The 22,045-nt window shown below is 44.2% G+C and overlaps 1 protein-coding gene across 4 annotated transcripts in view; it reads left to right on the top strand.

Moving 5' to 3' along the window:
- Positions 1 to 20,754, top strand: part of KANK1 (KN motif and ankyrin repeat domains 1) — a 257,723-nt gene extending 236,969 nt beyond the window's left edge. For all 4 annotated transcript variants that reach the window (XM_011970130.1, XM_011970128.1, XM_011970129.1 and 1 more), the window contains 9 exons: positions 4,962 to 5,159; positions 6,056 to 6,164; positions 7,311 to 7,550; positions 9,659 to 9,746; positions 12,975 to 13,194; positions 15,445 to 15,587; positions 16,546 to 16,746; positions 19,131 to 19,229; positions 19,807 to 20,754. In XM_011970130.1, the coding sequence (XP_011825520.1) occupies positions 4,962 to 5,159; positions 6,056 to 6,164; positions 7,311 to 7,550; positions 9,659 to 9,746; positions 12,975 to 13,194; positions 15,445 to 15,587; positions 16,546 to 16,746; positions 19,131 to 19,229; positions 19,807 to 19,869 (1,361 nt within the window). In that variant the 3' untranslated portion in view covers positions 19,870 to 20,754. The remainder of the gene's footprint in view (positions 1 to 4,961; positions 5,160 to 6,055; positions 6,165 to 7,310; positions 7,551 to 9,658; positions 9,747 to 12,974; positions 13,195 to 15,444; positions 15,588 to 16,545; positions 16,747 to 19,130; positions 19,230 to 19,806) is intronic.
- Positions 20,755 to 22,045: the final 1,291 nt, after the last annotated feature.

Genomic DNA, 22,045 nt, shown 5'->3' with positions numbered 1-22,045 from the left:
TCAGTATTGTGTGTGTGTGTTGAGGAAGTTGGATTTGTAAAGGAATCGTCCAGGTAGCCCCCACGTCCCACAGCTAAAGGAGAAAGAATTGTGCTGTTGATATGTGGACAAGGGACTGTTCACAGAATTAGGAAACGTGAGTTCTAGTTCAACTCTGTGGCCTGGGGCAAGTCACTGAACCTAGCTGGCCTTCAGAATCCTTAGCTGGAAGTATGAGAATTAAAATTTAGATGATATCCCTTGAGGTCAGAAATTTGAGGCCAGGCTAACCAAAATGGTAAAACTCAGTCTCTACTAAAAATACAAAAATTGGCCAGGCACAGTTGCGCGCACCTGTAGCCCCAGCTACTTGGGAGGTTGAGGCAGGAGAATCGCTTGAACCCGGGAGGCAGAGGTTGCAGTGAGCCGAGACTGCACTGCACCACAGCACTCACTCTAGCCTGGGCGACAGAACAAGATTCAGTCTCAAAACAAACAAAAAAAAACAACAACAACAAAATTTAGGTGATCTCTAATGCCTCACTTTAAATTTTTTGCCAACTCTCTTTCATTATAGCGTCATTGTTTTAAACCAGTTTTCAAAGTGGGCCGCCTGCATCAGTGATTCTTGTAGGTGGTGGGAATGTCAGAAATACCGTCACTCGGCCCCCATCCCAGAACTACAGAATGATCTTCTGGCACCGTGTGCCTGAGAATCTGCATTTTAGCCAACGTCACAGGTGATTCTTACGAAGAGTAGACCTCAGAGCAGTTTTAGGGCTTGTTATTAGTTCTTTTTCTTCAAATTGCCTCAAAATACAGTCAACACTTAAACTGCTTTTCTTCTAAGAATCTAAGAGATTTCAGAGCTTTACTTTGAAAGGGATAAAGTTGTAATCACCTGACATTGTGAGTAGATTTAAATGTTTAATTTTTGTTTGTAATTTATGTTTATAAAGTATAATTTAGGAAATATTAGAGACAAAAAGAAAAAAGTTATAGTAGCCTTAGCAAAGCAGTTTTCCTGTATATCCTTCCATGATTTTTCTAATACATATATATGTAAATATAATTATTTACTAATGCCAGTAGGCAGCAATGAGAACAAAACCTCTTTTGTATATTTGTTTCCCATGAGTAAAACTTAAGACTTCAGATTCAGATGAATTCTGGTGTGTTACAAAGCAGGCCTTTCCTACAAGGGGTGGAGAGGCCAGCCTTTCTTCCCTTGGTGAGAATGGCCTGAGCTGTGTTGTAGATGCTGATTTGTGTTATGTATCATAAGAGGGAATCAGCCTAGTGATCTTTTCTAGTTTCCATTAAACTTGAACTGAGAGGCTGGGCACAGCGGCTCACGCCTGTAACCCCAGCACTTTGGGAGGCCGAGTCAAGTGGATCACCTGAGGTCAGGAGTTCGAGTCCAACCTGGCCAACATGGTGAAACTGAATCTACTAAAAACACAAAAATTAGCCAGGCATGGTGGCATGTGCCTGTAGCCCCAGCTACTCGGGAGGCTGAGGCAGGAGAACTGCTTAAACCTGGAAGGTGCAGGTTGCAGTGAGCTGAGATCGCGCCTCTGCACTGTAGCCTGGCAATAGAGTAAGACTCCGTCTTGAAAGACAACAACCTGAACTGAGACAAAAATTAAAAATAAGGCCAGGCGTGGTGACTCATGCCTATAATCCCAGCACTTTGGGAGGCCAAAGCAGGCAGATCACCTGAGGTCACAAGTTCAAGACCAGCCTGTCCAACATGGTGAAACCCCATCTCTACTAAAAATACAAAAATTAGCCAGGCATGATGGCAGGTACCTGTAATGCCAGCTACTCGGGAGGCTGAGGCACAAGAATCTTTTGAACCAAGAAGGCAGAGGTTGCAGTGAGCCGAGATCACACCACTGCACTTTAGCCTGGGCAACAGCACAAGACTCTCTCTCAATAAAAAAAAAAAAAATAAAAGTATTTACCAAAGTAGGTTTATTTTCTCCATACTATTGTATGGCCTATTTTTAATACACACCATATTCATCTTTCTATGTTAATATTCTCCTACATAAAGATTTGTAATGGCTGTATAGAATTCCTTTGTATGAATATACCAGTGCTTATGTGCTAGTTGCTTATAGGCAGACTGTCTGCCTCTTTTTACTGTTTTAAACATAGAAACAGTAGCCTTCTGTATCTTTTTCTACGTCCTTAGGATAAAATTTTTAGACAATTAAGTCAAATAACTTTTCATTTTTAAAAGTGATTTTGAACACAGTTAACCCATATTCACTACAGAAAAAATGGCAAATCCAGAGAATTTTTTTTTTTTTTTTTTTTTTTTTTTTTTTTTTTTTTGTGGTGAGACAGAGTCTTGCTCTGTCACCCAGGCTGGAGTACAGTGGCACAATCTTGGCTCACTGCAACCTCCACCTCCCGGGTTCAAGTGATTCTCCTGCCTCAGCCTCCCGAGTAGCTGGGATTACAGGCACTCACTACCATGCCCAGCTAATTTTTGTATTTTTGTAGAGATGGAGTTTCACCATGTTGGCCAGGCTGGTCTCAAACTCCTGACCTCAAGTAATCTACCTGCCTCAGCCTCCCAAAGTGCTGGAATTACAGGCATGAGCCATTGCGCCCAGCCTATTCCAGGGAAAAATTAAAACTACCATAGCTGTTTCATTTAGCACGGAGTCTTTCAGATAACTTTGTGTGTGTGTGTGTGAGAATGTATTTTAATAGGATCACACAATACATGGAATTGTATTATCTGCTGTTTTCAATTAACCATATATTACAAACATTTTTGCACATCGCCCACGTTGAAAATTCTGTGATATACCTATAAACCAAAAATAAACTTCTAAGCCCCCTAACCAACTGAATAGGGCCAGGGGATTCTATAGTAAACCTGAAAAACTAGTTCAGGCCATGATGGGAAGGAGGTGTCAAACATGCCTCATTATACCCTCCTCCCTTTGGAATTCAGGCACAAGTAACCAGCATTAACATTAAAACAGAAATCTTAGGAGTGACAAAACAGACTCTTTATAGCAATAAGATAACAAATTCCAACCTGACTCTAGTATAGTGTCACATAACAAATAGCAGACCCTAAAAGAAATTGAAGTATTTTACCCTGAAATGTATTTCTTCGATGTATTTTGTCTTGTTTTGTTTTGTTTTTTGAGATGGAGTCTCACTCTGTCACCCAGGCTGGAGTGCAATGGCACAATCTCGGCACTACAACCTCTGCCTCCCGGGTTCAAGCCATTTTCCTGCCTCAGCCTCCCAAGTAGCTGGGATTGCAGGCACCCACCACCATACCTAGCTAATGTTTGTATTTTTAGTAGAGACAGGGTTTTACCATGTTGACCAGGCTGGTCTCAAATTCCTGACCTCAGGTGATCCACCTGCCTTGGCCTCCCAAAGTGCTGGGATTACAGGCGTGAGCCACCACTCCTGGCCTCTTTGATGTGTTTTGAAATGGCCCTGCAAAGGTTGTCTCTTGTGGGGAATATCTACGTTATGTAGAGAATCCCTTTACCTGTCCAGGTCTTTTCCTGATCCAGGAGAGATTAAGAGTCTGGTACCTATTTAGATCTGATAAGAGACATTTACCATCTGTGTAGATGAAGCCTCCAGGTAGCAGGCTTCATCTACATAATAAGAACCCTGGTCTTCACAACCCCTTATCTTAACCCACACACTCCTTTCTCTTGATTCCTAGGCCTTTAGATAATGAGTTAACTTTTTCAACCAGTTGCCAATCAGAGTATCTTTGAATCTACCTGAGACCTGGAAGCCCCACCCTCATTTGAGTTCTACCACCTTTCTAGACTAAACCACTGTACACCTTACATGTATTGATTTGTGTTTGCCTGTAACTTCTAGTCCCCTAAAATGTATAAAATTAAGCTGTAACCCAGCCACCTTGGGCACATGTTCTCAGGACCTTGTGAGATTGTGCTTTTGGCCTTGGTCATTCATACTTGACTCAGAGTAAACCTCTTTTTTTACAGAGTTTGACTCTTCTCATTGACATATCTGTATACATTAATTACAAAGTATTATTTAATCCAAATTTTCTGCTTTGGTCAGTGAACAGATTTTAAGTGGCTAACACATACAAAAGCACTCTAGTAGATTTGGTAAGAGAAACAAGATTGATCAGAACTGTTTGATGCCCTCAAAATATTTACCATCTACAAGGGAGTCTAAAACCATCATCCACATCATCTTATACCTTGTATCACAGATCCCAGGAGAAGGTACAAAAGATGGGCTGTGAGAGTTCAGGTCAAGGAACATTGTTGGCAAAGGAGATCAGGAAAGGGTCTGAAGAGGCAGTGATGGGAGGGTGCCACTGTGTGAAGATGGGGGAGGAAAGGTATTCCAGGTAGAAGGGCATAAGCTGAGGCATGCTGCCAGGAAACAAGACCTGCATCTCGGTACAGTGAGTACTGGCACTTAATGGATGCAGTCCCTGTACCAGTAAGGATGACAGGAGGAGTGGGAAATGAAGTTGGGAGGGTCAGCTGATGCCAGATTATGGATAATTTAGAATCTCTGGCTCTGCAGTGTGGACTACATTTCCTGAGCAGTGGGTGCTATTTAGGCGTTGTCACATTTTGTTTTAGCTAGAATAGCAATGGCACTGGAGCTGGCTGGGAGTAATGCTCTGAAGCATTGTGCCAGAGTGGAAATAGTGATGGAAGAGAGGCAGTAAGGATGCTACTTCCATGACTAGAAACCAAGGCTACGATGGTAGCAGCCAAAATAGAAAAGAAGAGATGCTGTGGAGTTAGAATGACGAGGCTCAGCAGTCTGCCTATGCTAATGAAATCAGGAGAGGTGAAGAGTCAAAGGGGGTTCTGAGTTTTGGTGGCTGAGATAATAGTCCCATTTTAAATTATGAGTTGCAAGAGTTGTGTTTTTTTAATCCTGCTTTTTCAGTCCTAGCATCACATACTCTGTACCTTTCTTTTTCCTGATAGGCAGTAATTTGGGATATACCTGTAAGTGTGGAGGCCTTCAGTCAGGAAGTCCCTTAAGCTCCCAGACATCCCAGCCTGAGCAAGAAGTGGGGACTTCAGAAGGAAAGCCAGTCAACAGCCTGGATGCCTTCCCCACTCAGGAAGATACGCTGTCTCCAGTGAACCTGACAGACGACCAGATCGCCGCTGGCCTCTATGGTAACTTTTCTTACAGTCATTGGCATCAGGATTCTAGGGCCAGCATTGCCAGCATTCCAATTTAATGTCAGTGCACCTTTTAAATTGACCTAGAAGAAAGTTAATATCGTTTGGAAGGTAGGCCCAGAATATCTTTAAATAAGGTTACCACAGAGGCCGGGCATGGTGGTTCACACCTGTAATCCTGGCACTTTGGGAGGCCAAGGCAGGCAGATCACTTGAGGCCAGGAGTTCGAGACCAGCCTGGCCAACATGGTGAAACCCCATCTCTACTAAAAAATACAAAAATCAGCCAGGCATGGTGGTGCGCACCTGTTAGTCCCAGCTACTCGGGTGGCTGAGGTGGGAGAGTCACTTGAACCTGGGAGGTGGAGGTTTCAGTGAGCTGAGATCACGCCACTGCACTCCAGCCTGGGTGACAGAAAGCGACCCTGTCTCAAAATTACCAAAGAAAGAAAGCTGCACAAGAAAGCTTACCTGATATTACAAATTATGAAATATTTTAAATAGCCTTTTATTCACATTCTGGCAGGTTATCACAGCTGAAGAAAAATAATAATCCCTGTTTAGTGCCTAAATTGTCCTTGAGGCCCAAATGAGACACGACATCACTTTATAAGCACTAAAGCCGGATACAAATGTCAATTGTCACCACTTTGTTATGTCTGGAAGTACTAATTGATTTTTTTCCCATGTGAAGAATGTTATTAATGGAACTCTGAATTATTTTCTTTGCATGCCCACACTTTCCCATTGAATTTTGTGGAAACTTCTCACATACACATGCCAAGATCTACATTTACATGCGTAAGAAAAAAATTGTACAGGAAAAAAGATTATTCATTTAACATGTATGGGTATGAGTTTTCATTTTTATTACCTTGACTTTTTCACAGCATGTACAAACAATGAAAGTACACTGAAGTCCATCATGAAGAAGAAAGATGGTAACAAAGATTCAAATGGTGCGAAAAAGAATCTTCAGTTTGTTGGCATTAATGGAGGGTAAGGAAAGATGGTGGTTCTAAAGGCTAATGCTGTCGGTCTCCTTTGCCTCCTGCCTATCTAAGTCACGTTTCAAGGTGCCTAGTCGGGGAAGTGGCCACAGCGCGGTGATGGAAGAGTCCCCCCTCAGAAAGGCAGAAAGGTGCATTTGGGCTTCTTTTCTTTCCTCCTCTTGCTGTCTTTTAAGGATTTGTCACTGTCTTAAGGATACCTGATGAAGCCGAGCAGTTTACATCTCCTCACCTCTGAGCTGAAAGAAATAGTCTTCAACGAATGCAGCAGGGTTCCTGCACTGTGTTGGACAACTTGTACTTAACCTGTATGAGAACTCACAATTGAGCAGAAAAAGACTGAGAGCATCACTCTCTGAGCCAACAATAGTCATCTATTCCTTCAAAATGGGTTCTTTTGCTTAGCTCTCCATGTTTACCACCCAAATCGTAGGGCCTTTCACAATTGATAGCCATATCACCAGTTTGCTTTCTAAATAGAATGGTTATTGTTTGTTCCTTCTCTTTCCATTGCCCCACGTATATAGTTAAGCCTCTTTGTCATCCTACAATTGAATCAAATCAATGAATTGATACATGGCCTCCATAAGAAAGAATACCAAGTTAGTTAAGATAATGTTCATAGCAAAGTGTACCATCAGGGTTTAACCTTATGGTGCCTGTTTTCCAAATTTTAAAAGTTTTATTCAGTGATACGACCAGGAGATTTTGGAGGGCATACACCAGCAGAACTATTGATTGCCTATGTAATCTATTCACCTTGATACTAGGAGGATTAATAGTATGAAATAGGAAGAAATGAATGAGGTTGGGGGGGACAAAAACTTAGCAACTACCAATCTGTTTTCCATAAAATGTTTTCTCTTGATTTATACTAAGCCCGAGATGCCGTTATTTTCTTTAACAAGTGTTACATGATACCAATTGGTTATATGATACTGATTACCAATTTAAGTTAGAATCCATTCAAAACCACCAGGCATTTAAATAGACCTTACTTTGAACTTCTAAGTGCAGGATCTAAAATCACTAGTGGAATTTCTGGAGTCAATTAGCAAATCCCTTCATAGAAATTTCTATCACTGGGGCTTTGTGGGCACAGCTTGCATCTCCTGAAATCCCAATTGCCACCTAGGTATGAAACAACTTCAAGTGATGATTCCAGCTCAGATGAAAGCTCTTCTTCCGAGTCAGATGACGAGTGTGATGTCATTGAGTATCCTCTTGAAGAAGAGGAAGAGGAGGAGGATGAAGACACTCGGGGAATGGCAGAAGGGCACCATGCAGTTAATATTGAAGGTTTCAAGTCTGCCAGGGTGGAAGATGAAATGCAGGTTCAAGAATGTGAACCTGAGAAGGTGGAAATCAGAGAGAGGTGTGGTACATTCCCCTTCCCTCCCTTGCCCCTCCCACATTTAATGTACTTTGGCAATCGAGTTGGCCAGTTCAGAGTTTTTGTAATTAAATGTGTTTGCTTTTATCTGTTCCTCAGAGGTACACACATCTTGAGATACTAATATATAGAAGTGCAGATTATGGCACCTCTTAAATCTCTTATGGTAGAAAAGAGAATGGCCTAATGCCTAATCACCCTTGTTTTCTGAAACCTCAACTCTGCTACATAATTTAATATATGGAACCACAATCCACTAAAACTTCCATTGTTTGAACACCTTACCTTAAAGACTTTTTTTTTTTTTTTTTGGTGGCCAGCATACTTTAAGACTTCAGACTTTAGCTATTTGTGTTGATGCGGGTGTCAGTATCATTATTACAGGATCATTGTGTGGATGAGGCTTCAGCCAAAGATCACATTTACTGTAAAGATGATGCAGTATCACGTGTTTGTATTTTGTTACACATTGAGTGATCAGGAATACCACGAGAATGGATTTGAGTATATCATAAATAGTATCTGAAAAACACTGGTTGGCTGAAACATGTGCCTAAAAATGTAAGCTTTCAAGACCATTGATAAGGATTTGATGCTCCTAAAATAGAGAATAGAAAAGATGGAAACTTCAGTATGGTTTTTCACTATGTGAAGTATAAATAGAACATTTCAGAAAACTTAACCTCTATTTAATTTGGCAAATGAAAGTTTAATTGCATTAACACAAGGTAAGTGTTTTTAGTTTATATTTCCAAGTGTTTCACATGGCTCTTTAACAGCTTTGAGATGTAATTTATATACCATATGTCATTTTTTATATGGGTTAAACACTTGAGTCACCAAGTGTGGGTTTGGATGTGTGGTTTACTGGTCAGCACAATGGATATACGGTAATTTGTGGAAAGTCAAGGCAAGAGGATCGCTTGAGCACAGGAGTTAGAGACTAGCCTGGACAACATAGACTTCATCCCTATTAAAAAAAATCAATTACCTGGGCATGGTGTCATATGCCAGCTACTCAGGAGGATAAGGTGGGAGGATCACTTGAACCCTGGAGGTTGAGGCTGCAGTGAGCCATGATCATGCCAGTACACTCCAGTCTGGGTGACAGAGCAAGACCCTGTCTCAGAAAAAAAGTAATGTGGGTCTCCCTTCAACCCCCTTAAGATTAAAAATATTTTTAAAAACTTAGAACAGGTTGGACACAGTGGCTCACACCCATAATCCCAATACTCTGGGAGGCTGAGGCAGACAAGCAGATAACTGGAGCCCAAGAGTTCGAGAGCAGCCTGGGCAACATGGTGAAACCCTGTCTCTACAAATAATACAAAGCCGGGTGTGGTGGCACACACGTGTATTCCCAGTTACTTGGGAGGCTGAGGTAGGAAGATTGCTTGAGCCTGGGACAACAAAACTGCAGTGAGCAGGCTGGGCAACAGAGTGAGACCTTGTCTCAAAAAAAGGCAAAAAAAAATCTCTAAATGTTACTCCAGAGTGTCATAAAGGCCAAATTGGTGACGCCGAAAGTCACCCTCCCAAACAAGGCCTCAATCTCTGGCTGGAGGTATTGGCTCTGCACAGTGCACATGACCCTTGGACACCTAAGGATGCCTGTGCTGCCTCTATCCAAGCACCTTGTGCCATAATGACCCGCTTAGGCTGGCTTGGGGCCACTTTCCTTTTAAAAATACATTTTTAAAAGTTGAAGCTGGACATAGTGTCTGTCCCACACCTGTAATCCCAGCACTTTGTGAGGCTGAGATGGGTGCATCACCTGAGGTCAGGAGTTCAAGACCAGCCTGGCCAACATAGTGAAACCCCGTCTCTACTAAAAATACAAAAATTAGCCGGGCCTGGTGGTACATACCTGTAGTCCCAGCTACTAGGGAGACTGAGGCAGGAGGATTGCTTGAATCCAGGAGGCCGTGGTTGCAGTGAGCCAAGATCATGCCACTGCACTCCAGCCTGGGTCACAAAGCAAGACCCTGTCTCAAAAAAATATATATATATACATATATATATATATTTGGGTTGAAATAAAAATGATTTTCCTCTTGTGCCCAATTGTAAGTTCTTTTTTTCCTTTTCAGGTATGAATTAAGTGAAAAGATGTTGTCTGCATGCAACTTACTGAAAAATAATATAAATGACCCCAAAGCTTTGACCAGCAAAGATATGGTGAGTCTGACCTGCAAACACCACCCCCGTGTGTACAAGGTGCACAAGTGGGCTCATTGTCAAGGCCAACTGTAGGCTGCCCGAGTTGTTGCTTGCGTGCTTTTCTCCTGAACTGTTCGCAGCATGAGTGGGCTGGGTGAACATCATGTCTCGCTCCCAGGATCACACTGCCAGTGTTTCCTTGAGGCCCAACTTCAGAAATCCTTTACCCACCCTGTACTTTTTTTGGGGGTGGAGGCATCTGTGAGGCATACACTTGCAGACAGAAAGGAGGGCTAATTGCAGTCAGTTGTCATCTTTCTACATATTTCATTTCTATTTATAGAACATTAAGATCCAGGGAGCAGCATCCAAGAATTTTTTTTTTTCAGTTAGGTTTCTTTTAAAAACATATGCTATCTGGGCTGAGGTCAGCATTCCTTTCAGTTATGAAACTGTATGCTATGCTCTGATGTGGAATGCAGGCGGGCGGCCACTATTTTTCAACATAAAAATAACTGTACTTGTCATCTTCTCACAGTCTAAGAGATTCAGAGCAAACAGCAGAGTTTGTGGTTGCCTTAGTGATCATGAATGGTACAACATAGGACACATAAGTGTTTCTATGGCAATGGTTAATCTGACACCAAGGCCAAGAATGACACATTCTTTCATAGGCCAGACTAACCCACTGGTTGACAGCTGTCTTCAGTGCATTGAGAAAATGTAGGATCCCCTAAGGATACCAAAATGCACAGATGCTCAAGTCACTTATGTAAAATGGTGTAGTATTTGCATATAAACTACACATATACTTGAAATTCTGCCATATATTTTAAATCATTTCTATATAATACCTAATACAAGGCCAGGCGCAGTGGCTCACGCCTATAATCCCAAAACTCTGGGAGGCCGATGCGGGTGGATCACTTGAGGTCTGGAGTTCCAGACTAGCCTAGCTAACATGGTGAAATGCTGACAGTGTCGCCCAGGCCGGAGTGCAGTGGCACGGTCTCAGCTCACTGCGAGCTCTGCCTCCGGGGTTCAGGCCATTCTCCTGCCTCAGCCTCCCAAGTAGCTGGGACTACAGGTGCCTGTCACAACGCCCGGCTAATTTTTTGTATTTTTAGTAGAGATGGGGTTTCACTGTGTTAGTCAGGATGGTCTCAATCTCCTGATCTTGTGATCCTTCCATCTCGGCCTCCCAAAGTGCTGGGATTACAGGCGTGAGCCACCACACCAGGCCTCAAAAACTTAATACAATGTAAATGCTATATAAATAGTTGTTATACTGTATTGTTTTGTATTGCATATTTTTCAAATATTTTCACTCTGCCGGTGGTTCAATCTATGGAAATGGAACCTGTGGATACAGAGGGCCAGCTGTACTAAATAAAATTCCTGGTCAAGGCCAGGCACAGTGGCTCACACCTGTAATCCCAGCACTTTGGGAGGCCAAGGCAGTGGATCTCTTGAACCCAGGAGTTCAGTTTGAGACCAGCCTGGGAAACATGGCAAAACCCTGTCTCTACAAAAAATACAAAAGTTAGCCAGGCATGATGGCATGTACCTGTGGTCCTAGCTACTTGGGAGGCTGAGGTAAGAAGATAGCTGGAGGCCCAGGAAGTTGAGGCTGCAGTGATCCATGATCATGCCACTGCACTGCAGCCTGGGAGACAGAGCTCTCTCAAAAAAAAAAAATCCTAGTCAAGGGGAAACCTAGAACTACATATTGAAATTCTTGGATTTGTATTCACGAAAATACCTGGCTATACCTTGGTCACTAGTAAAACCATAAAATCTCACTGCAGTGTCAATATTTCCCATCAGGTTTAACCTAATCTTAAAACTTGGTGCTTTACAACCCCAAATTTTATAGCCATAATATACTTTTCTTTCCCTGCTCTCAAAATACGTTACATGGCCATTGGGAAGGATTTTGTTTTCCTGCATCCTACAAATTGCCAAGCATAGTATCATCCACACCCTCTGTGATGGGTAGATTTTTTTGTTAATTGAATTTTCATTTGGTGTGAAAGTTGTGTTGTGAAAAGTAGTGGACGAGTGAACACAGTGCCAGGGCTAGATAATCATATCAGGATACCAGTTATTTAGCAGTAATAGAGTTAGGATGACCAAAAGTCATAATTTCCCTTCTTTCAGTGTGACAACTCCAAAGAAATAGGAATCTGAATACATAAAATACAGGGAAAAAAGGATACTTTTCAAGTGACCCAAAATGTGATTGAAAAGGTTAAAACTAAATAATCAGTAGCAGGATGATAAAGAGATGGAAGCTGTATAATCCCAACTCTACCTTTTCTGCAGAAAGAGGACTTAAGTTCTGATGCTTTTGACATAGGCTGTCTTTCTTTGATATGTTTTTAAACTTTTAAAGAGTAAGCACAGCAGAAATGAATATTAAACTCATATGAAGGTCCATTGAAAAGGCATTGTAGTCATCCTCATCACCAGCACTGACTATGCTCACTCTCCATTGAGCTTCATGTGACCCAGGTTTGAGCTGATCATCCACAAAGCAAGTGCCTTCTTCATGTGTCCACAGCTTAAGAAAGTCAGAGTGGAGCTGATGAGAAAATGAAATTAGTTCCAGATGGGCTTCCTTTTTATTTTCCCTTTCCATGGTTGAACAGTTGTATTTGGGATTGGGGTGGGAATTGGGTTGGCTATACCCTTACAGTCTCCCAATCTAGTGCTGTGCTGAGGAGTAGAAGGAAGTGAGTTTGGGTAGGAAGGAAGCAGCATAATTCAGTGTAGGCTAGTTAATTTCTTCCTAATTGCTATGAAAATTGTTTTCAAGGCCAGTATGATTACATATATTAATAGCTTAATAAATTGAGTCAAGCCTTAGTGTTTATTCTCATCACAAAAACTATGAAAGAATGGTATTATCCCAATTTTTCAGATGAGGAAACGGAAGCAGAGGGTCATAAAGGTTTTAGGTAGCAGAGCCTGCATTTGAAACTCGGTGGTCTGGCTCCAGAGCCTCTGCTTCTGCACGGTGCTGTCTGGTCTCTTTTATAGACATGAGATCTAATCTACGTGTGGTTTAAAATCAGGAGGAATGTCCCAGTTTGGTGTTTGAAGCTTCCCTTAGCACTCTTGGGTTTTGAGAGCAGATTCTAACTGCATATATACTTTGACTATAAAAGGACAGGTTACTTGCGCTTTCAACTAGGTCTCAAAAAGTCTATAAATAGAACTAATGACCACACTGTGTTTTGGCAGAGGTTCTGTCTGAACACCCTCCAGCACGAGTGGTTCCGCGTGTCCAGTCAGAAGTCAGCCATTCCAGCCATGGTGGGGGACTACATAGCTGCTTTTGAGGCCATCTCCCCAGATGTCCTCCGCTATGTCATCAACTTGGCAGATGGCAACGGCAACACAGCCCTCCATTACAGCGTGTCCCACTCCAACTTCGAGATTGTGAAGCTGCTGTTGGATGCCGGTATGTGGGCTGCCCCTCTACCCCATCTCTTCTCTAACAGCACTTGGGTTGTGACTCATCTCAGAGAACCTGGTTGAGCTGCTCCCAAATTCTCTGACCATGCTAAAATCCTTTTTATTGCTTTTCCACATGACACGGCAAGAGTTTTCTTGAGTCAAGAGGGTTGAAGTTTAAACAAAACTGGGTGACACAGATTCCAGATCTGTTTTGAAAGGTTTTGAGGATCTTCTTGCTGCTGCAGTTCAGCTGCAGTCAAGTGAGAGGTGTATCCCTGGTAAGAAGCATGACTCACGTTCCCTCCTGAGCTGAATCACGCAGGCTTGGCTGGTTTGCACTCAGGAGGCAGAGTACTGCTTACAGGCCCAGAGTCACAGCCTTGGTGCTTGTGGACCACTTGATTTGTCCTTACTCCATGACTGCTGTCCTTGCAGAAGTGTGTGGTTAGTCAAGATGGGGACTAAGCAAAGCCACCATAACAGATGGTCAAATGATCACCATTCACACCAAAATATTCTATTATTGGGGAAACAGCATAGAGCAAAGGGCATATGATTCTTGTCTCTCAACCATAATAGAATAGTAGAAACTTGTCATCCCAGAATAGAGCCAGTGGACGTCTTAGACATGAAGTGAGGGAGGAGCACATACACAGGTGGTCCCCTCAGGAAACTCTGAGCTTTCAACTTCTTGTTCAAATGGAGCAACCCTGTGTCACATAGTCCCCAAATCTTTCAATTTTTGTAGTACGTATTTTTACTTCTAGTGTGTCACAGAGAATCCACAGAACCTCAGTCTGATTAATGAGGATACAATGTGAACCTGACTTAAATTGGACAGTTTTATTGCATATTCTTCCAAAATTTTTTCTTCATCCACTGTCCAATCTCTTCTGCTCTGCTTTGGGAACTTGGAATTGATGCAGAGAAGAAACCCAAGCAGATTTATCCTTCTTTTATAGGTGTGTGTTCCCTGTTTTTGGAGCCATGTTAGGATATAACTGCTTCCATCTTACAGGAAGGAATTTCAAGCCGCTCCTCTTCAGGCTTTCCAGACTATAAACAGAGCTGGTGATATGGTCAGCGGGAGTGATTAAACTGTTTAAACAGAAGTAGATAATATCCAGGGAAGCTGAAAACAAGATTTCACTATCACTCCTGACAGGAACAGCTTAGTGTACTTAGAAGTAGATAAAACATCTTGGCAAATTAAATAATTTTAATGCCATTGTTGGATGGTTTGGGTTAATCACTTTTCTTAATGAAGTATTACTGCTCATCCTTCTAGACTGAGATTCTGGCTCCATAAGGTGCAGATCTAGGATACTTCAGCATCTATGCAGAGCAAAGTCTGAGAGGCTGAGGAGCCCCGAAGCACACACGAACTCACCCGCTTCTCCACCATGGGGCCTTTTATTTTCTGCATAAAAAACACCCACTTTTAAAAACATGTCCTTAGCGTGGAGTTGTTGTTCATGGTACCTTTTCTTTTCCTTTATGATGGAAACATTCTAAACATTTTCACTTCATATTTGGTCCCACATAAAAGCTGCTTTCTAACACTCACCATTCCGGTCATTTCAGAGAAGGCGCTGAAGGAACTTTTAAATGCCCGAAGGATAATTTAATCCCTGAAGACTCCTTAAGAATTACAGGAATAGAAAAGGTCTGGTTCATCGAGTCTATTAAGGGGACTTAACTGCATTTGCTCCCAGACCATAAATTCTAGAGCTGGGTGTTACATGATTGGAATTCTGCTTCTCAGGACCCCTGACAGGCTAGAGTAGTAAATTCAGAGTCTCAGAATGAATAGTGTTTGGATAAGTAGGTACCACTCTGTCCAACGTTCCATACATAAGCTTTTACAAACACTTCTTTGATGAGTAGCTCACTACCTGCTTCACTTTCCAAACACAGCTAAGTGCTTAGATTCCATATGATCATTTATTCTCAAGAGCAGCCATTAGAACCACCACCCAGACTTCCAAGCCATTGCATTTCTGCTACCAGTTGCAAACAAGATATGCTGTAGAAGCTTACCGTTGTTTCTGTTGCTTCAGGTCTCGTGAAATAGGAAAAAAAAAAAAGTTTTTGGTTTAGCATGAAAACCTCTCTCACATTTCATTCTAAGTCACTCTTGGTCTCCAGCCACCTGGTGCCATTTCACTGGGCTCCTGTAAACACCATCCCTTCAGTGGCTCTGTAAGCAGCTGCCGTTAGAAGGGTCTGCTTCCTAAGAGACTTTTTTTTGCAGATGTGTGTAACGTCGATCACCAGAACAAGGCAGGCTACACCCCCATCATGCTGGCAGCCCTCGCCGCTGTGGAAGCAGAGAAGGACATGCGGGTTGTGGAAGAACTCTTTGGCTGCGGGGATGTGAACGCCAAAGCTAGTCAGGTTAGTGCGCTTGGTTCCCGTGCTCAGGAATGCACCCCTGACCAGCAGACAGGACTGTGGTGGCCACTCTGGCAGAGCAGGCATAGTTGCCACACTCCCACCACGTGCACTTGTTCGCAGGCCTGCCCTGAGTCCATGCACTGCCTGGTGCTCCTTGCTGAGCAAACACACCAGGGAAATGTGGGCTTAAATTTCACACTGGAAACTTCTCCCTCCTTTGCCTTGCCTTTCCTCCGCTTGCATAGTTTGCATGGAAATGCTGTTAGTTCCCTTACATATAAATGACTGGGCATCCCCATCAGATACTTGGTGACTTGCTTCCTGTCTCTGTGTTGCAGTGTCTTCGTCGCAGGCGATGTCGCAGGTCCAGATGTGTTCACAGCTTGACTTTTTTTTTTTTTTTTTTAAGAGACAGTCTCGCTCTGTCGCCCAGGCTGGAGTGCAGTGGCATGATCTTGGTTCACTGCAACCTCCACCTCCTGGGTTCAAGCGATTCTCCTGCCTTAGCCTCCCGAGTAGCTGGGACTAACAGGCATGTGCCACCACACTTGGTTTTTTTTCTTTTTTAAAGTAGAGACGGGGTTTCAGTGTTGCCCAGGCTGCTCTTGAACTCCTGAGCTCAGGCAATCTGCCCGCCTCGGCCTCCCAAAGTGCTAGGGTTACAGGCGTGACCCACCACCCACATTTTGACTTTAACCACCTGAACTTCCAGCCCCTCACTGTACTGAGACATCCTCCACGCTAAAGGGAAATTGGCTCCTTACTTTATGCCCTTCCATAGCTCATGGGAAGCTGGTTTCTCCTTGCTTACCACCACCCACCCCAAGTAGTTCCATGGCCAGTTCTTTCCCTTCTGTCACCACACTGTTTTCCCCCTTTCCCTAGCACAGCCCCACCAGGAGCCACCACTGCCAGCTCAGTATGTACTTCTGAAGTCCCCTGTGATCTCTTCCCACAGGCGGGACAGACGGCCCTCATGCTGGCGGTCAGTCACGGACGGATAGACATGGTGAAGGGCCTGCTGGCCTGTGGGGCTGACGTCAACATCCAGGATGACGAGGGCTCCACGGCCCTCATGTGTGCCAGTGAGCATGGGCATGTGGAGATCGTCAAGCTGCTGCTGGCCCAGCCTGGCTGCAATGGTCACCTGGAGGACAACGTAAGCCGTCTCCACTGGGCCTCCTGGCCAGGGGTCTGGGGGACTCTGGGCGGGAGCTCTGGGAGTGCTGTTTGGCCAGGGGAGACCAAATCCTCCTTTATTCTCCTCTTGGATTTGTGTTGCCATCCAGGCGCCTCCCTTCACAGCCAAGCATGGCTACACTTAGTGTGTGCAAACTAACACTCTCATAAACTAGTGCCCAAAGCAGAATAGGTCCTACCCCATAATTCATGACATGAAAAAGTGACTTAATGGGCATGTCCAAGAGGCACTCTACTAAAGGGGAATCAATGGCTTTGCATTGCAGAATCAAATTCACTATAGGTGACTTCTGACAGGTCCACTTGGAAATCTGGATTATTAATCATTAGAGGCTGGGGTTACACAGTGACTAAAACCAGTTCCTACTACAGTGAACCTTTCCCACCCAAAGTGAAGGCACTGTGACCCATCAAAGTGAGTAGCTTATGACACAGCATACCCCAGAGTCTGCAGACTAGCTTGACTTCTTGAAGCATTTTCCCATTTCTTCTCAGTCTGTCCCATCAACACCACTCGGCTCTCTTCTCCCAGTTCTCAGGCTGTCCACATTTCCATCTAACTCCTTGACCGGGAAACTTCTGGGTGTCTTCAGGCCAAAGGAGAGGCGTGGCGATAGGTAGAAAGCGTGGGAACTGGTGTGTAGGCAGTGAGATGGTTTAAAGGTCATAGAGGTCGGGCTGGCTTGGTTCTGTTTGTGAAAGTTTCTCTCTACGGATCACAGGTTTGGATCAGAGCTTCTTCAGCTCAAAACACCAAAAAGTTAGGAAAATATCCTTTGTAGGTCAGACCCTTCTGGGCCCAAGCCAGTAGGGAGAACAAACCAGCTGAGCTTTTCACTGGTATGAGGGACTGACTAGCTTCACACTCAGCTACCTCCACAGAGAGCACACAGGAGCTACAGCTGTACCAGATTCCCTTCTTCCCCTGTGGGAGGGAGAGCTTCTGACTTGTTTCTTCCAGAAGAGTTTGTTAGCTGTGCTGTGGTTTTTGTTTGATTTTACCTCTATTCTCTTTCAAAATTCAAAGCGTGTGAGGGAAGGATCCTAAGATTAAACCAAAGGAGAACTGTGTCATCTCATCCTGCTGCTGCTGACCAGAGGGAAATCCTTATTTCAAGACTAGATAGGCTGGGCACAGTGGGTCACTCCTGTAATTCCAGCACTTTGGGAGGCTGAGACAGGAGGATTGCTCTAGCGCAGGAGTTCGAGACCAGCCTGGGCAACATAGTGAGACTCCCATCTCTACAAAAAAAAATTATCCAGGTGTTGTGGTACACACCTGTAGTCCCAGCTACCTTGGAGGTTGAGGTGGGAGAATTACTCGAGCCCTGGAGGTCAAGACTACAGTGATGTGTGATCATCCCGCTGCACTGCAGCCTGGGAGGCAGACCCTGTCTCAAAAAACAAAGACTAGACAGAAAACAAGTTATGTTCTTTCCCTTGATACTCCTGTATATCCATCTATAATTGCTGAAATTTAATGGAAATCAAGCAGTTAAGTGAAGCTTTTTTCCCCCATATGTAGTGTTTCCCCTCTTATTTCCAGAATACGTATCTATGTAACCCACTGGGATTGTGTGCTTACACACAGATGTTCCTTGGAGCCTTAAACAGAGGTGGTTAGGGTTTTAGGATCACAGTGCCCTCTCTAAGAGGAAAGGTAGGCCGGGCGCGGTGGCTCAAGCCTGTAATCCCAGCACTTTGGGAGGCCGAGATGGGCGGATCATGAGTTCAGGAGATCGAGACCATCCTGGCTAACACGGTGAAACCCCGTCTCTACTAAAATACAAAAAAAATTAGCCGGGCGAGGTGGCGGGCGCCTGTACTCCCAGCTACTTGGGAGGCTGAGGCAGGAGAATGGCGTGAACCCGGGAGGTGGGGCTTGCAGTGAGCTGAGATCCGGCCACTGCACTCCAGCCTGGGCAACAGAGCCAGACTCCGTCTCAAAAAAAAAAAAAAAAAAAAAAGAGGAAAGGTAAAAGATCTTTGGCAAATTGCAGAGTCTCTAAACACACACTACTGCTGCTTGCCTCGTCATTCATAATTATAAGAAAAAAAAAAGCTTTCTGTCCCCATCTTCTGCTTCCCCCTCCTGGTGGGCAGAATGCTTGGATAAGATAATTCTCTTAACTGGGACCTGTGGAGGGTGGAGGCTTGCCTCCTTCATCTTCACATCCTCAGGCCTTCAAACTTACAGGTCCTGAAAGTTTCCCAGAGGACGGAACAAGGAGGGATATTTGGGGAACCTTGCCAATTACTGGAGGGTGTTTTGTTCTGCTACCTTTTGGTTGCCTGGAGGTTTGAGAAACCCAACATGGCTTATTCTTTCCGTCTTATCTTAAGGATGGCAGCACTGCGCTCTCGATCGCCCTGGAAGCAGGACACAAGGACATCGCTGTTCTTCTGTATGCCCATGTCAACTTTGCAAAAGCCCAGTCTCCGGTCAGTGTTGTGCATTTGGCATTTGTAAATAGGCTGAAATCCACCAGACTGGTGGACCCCCTTCCTCCAGGAACTGACAGGAGACAGATTTTATGTTGATTCAGAAAATGGAAGTTTTAGTCTGGAGCTTAAGAGTTCTTCCTTTCTGCCTCTGCCCCTAAAGGGCAGGAGAACTGTTTTAGCAGAGGCTGGGCCCTGCTGGTCCTTGTAAGACAGATGCTCTCACAGCTTCCCATAGAGGTTTTGATTCTGTGCAGAATTATCCAGATAGCACCCTCCGAGCCCATGGGGTTGTTTCACCATGGTTCTGGCATTGTTCCTGAAGCAGATGGCAGGCAGCCTGTAGTCCACAGTTCACTCTGAGTGGGAAGGTGACTTCCCAGGACAGCCGGACATAGCACTGCTGAGTCCAGCTGGCCTTGGAGCTGTGGACACCTGTTCCCTCTTCTCAGAGCTCTCCTGGCTCGGGCTCACAGCTGGTTGTTGGCTGTGGTGGGCCAAGATCCTATGTCACAGGGTACACATCTGCCTGAGATCACTTATTAACCCCCAGTTTTTTTCCTTTCCTGGTCTCTAGGGCACCCCTAGGCTTGGAAGGAAGACGTCTCCTGGCCCCACCCACCGAGGTTCCTTTGATTGATTGTATGCAAATAGCCCTCATTTACATGCCACCATTAAGCTGCTAATTGTTCCTGTTGGGGTGACAGATACTGAATGTATATGTATTGTGCCTGAGCTCACCAGCAAACGGAAGCATCAAGCCCAGGGGTAAAGGCTGAAGCTTTCATAGTGCAGGAGATTGCCAGCCTGGGCACGCGCGCCTCCTTTCTGGCCATCTTCTCTCTGTGTAGGGCACGCTTTAACCCAGTCTCTGTTGCTGTTGAGTCTCTGCTCTGTTTTGTACAGTCATAGGAAATTCTGACCTGATCTGAAGGGGCACCTTCTGTTCACTCCCACAAAGAAGTGTCAGGTTCTCATTGAGAAGTTTTAAAATTTTTCCTCAAATATTTACATTTATTAAATGTGGAACTATTAGGAAGCTGTTCCATAAATCTCATTTCAGCATAGTTTTGATTTTTTTCTTATTTTAAAATAAGGAAGTTGAGATGACTTTGATCATCGGTAACTTGGGCCTGGGGTAGACAAAACTCTCAAAGTATAAAACTTACAAAAGAATATTCTCATTTGGTTTTATCTAGGTAGATGTAATATATGACTTTTTATAAAAAGAGTATCTATATGAAATTGACACAGTATTTTCAACTTTTATAGTCCATACTAAAGATATGAAGAACTACATGTAACATTATCATTTTTATTAATTGCACAACTCTAATGATAAAGGTTGGATTGTGTTAGAGGAATTGGCTCTTGTATTTGCCTCTAGAGAAACATGGTATAGTTCTCTTTGTATTTATGGATTCCTTTATACCATGTCACATTTCCTTTGGTCCTCTATGTATTTAAATGTTTGAAGTGCCTTAGACTCTTGCCATATTTTCAAAATAAAATTTCATTAAGCTCTTTTGCTTGTCCCTGATTCATCTCTGACAGCTGTCCACCCCGAGCCGATTGACTTAGCAGCAGTGGCAGCACACGCTGATGGACTGAGCTGAGCAGGGAGGGCGAGTATGCCGGTCCACTGGTCACAGGCTCCAGGCTCCGACAGGGAGACAGCATCTTCCAAGGGCACTTGTCCACTTCCAGAGCTTGACTCCTGACTGGGATTGCGAGTCAGGAGGCTGAAGTTTGAGGCCTCCTTAGGCAAAGCACTCTTCCGATAGGCAGCCTCCAAGGGGAGCCCGAGGTGGTTCTTCTCAGGTGCGGAAGCACTAGTCCTTGACTCTGAGTACAACTGCCGGGTGACTGGGTGAAACGTGTAGTGACAAGAAAGGAGAGATGAAGCCGGGCTTTTTTGTTTTTCTGAGACAGAGTCTCGCTCTGTTGCCCAGGCTGGAATGCAGTGGCGTGATCTCAGCTCATTGCAAGCTCCGCTTCTCAGGTTCACGCCATTCTCCTGCCTCAGCTTCCAGAGTTTAGCTGGGACTATAGGCACCCACCACCACGCCCAGCTAATTTTTTTTATTTTTAGTAGACACGGGGTTTCACCGTGTTGGCCAGGATGGTCTTGATCTCCTGACCCCTCGTGATCCACCCGCCTCGGCCTCCTGAAGTGCTGGGATTACAAGCATGAGCCACTGCATCTGGCCTCAAATTCTTTTTAAACAGTAAAGGAAATTGGAACCATCTCATTAAATGAAGCAGCATGACAGCCAGAATTCAAACTAGGTGTTTTGGCACAATTGCTGGTGGTGAATTTTGACCAAGGCCATCTGTGAGAGCCAAGTGCACTGGAGAAATATCAGACTTCTTTCCCTCCCTCCCTCCTTCCCCTTTTTAAAAATGAAACATTATTGAGCTCAGGAAAAAGGCCAGAGAATAGACTTTTCCCATAGGTGTTTCATTATGAGGTCTGTTTCAGAGTCAAGATCTGAACCTTTTGGAGGAAAACTTTGGGGGGCTGTGAGAGCCATGCAGGCAGACCTGGGCAGCAACAGACCAGCTCTCCCAGGACCACATGGACGACCTTCCTCCTCTGCATGAACTGTGAAAGTGAGGTCACAGCCACAGAGAGACAGAGACAGAGACAGAGAGAGAGAGAGAGAGAGAGAGAGTGTGTGTGTGTCTGTGTGTCTGCGTGTGTGTGTGTGTGTAGAGAGGTAGAGCTGTGCGTGGCCTGCCCCTGCCCCTTATGGGTATGACCTACCTTTTGAGCAAATAAGGTTGTATCTCTGGTGGTTTGTGGGCCTGGGAAT

The sequence above is a fragment of the Mandrillus leucophaeus genome, unplaced genomic scaffold (assembly GCF_000951045.1).
Source record: "Mandrillus leucophaeus isolate KB7577 unplaced genomic scaffold, Mleu.le_1.0 Scaffold93, whole genome shotgun sequence".
Classification (NCBI taxonomy): domain Eukaryota; kingdom Metazoa; phylum Chordata; class Mammalia; order Primates; family Cercopithecidae; genus Mandrillus; species Mandrillus leucophaeus.
The sequence above is the reverse complement of the archived record's forward strand: the minus strand, read 5'-3'. Positions and strand labels throughout refer to the sequence as shown.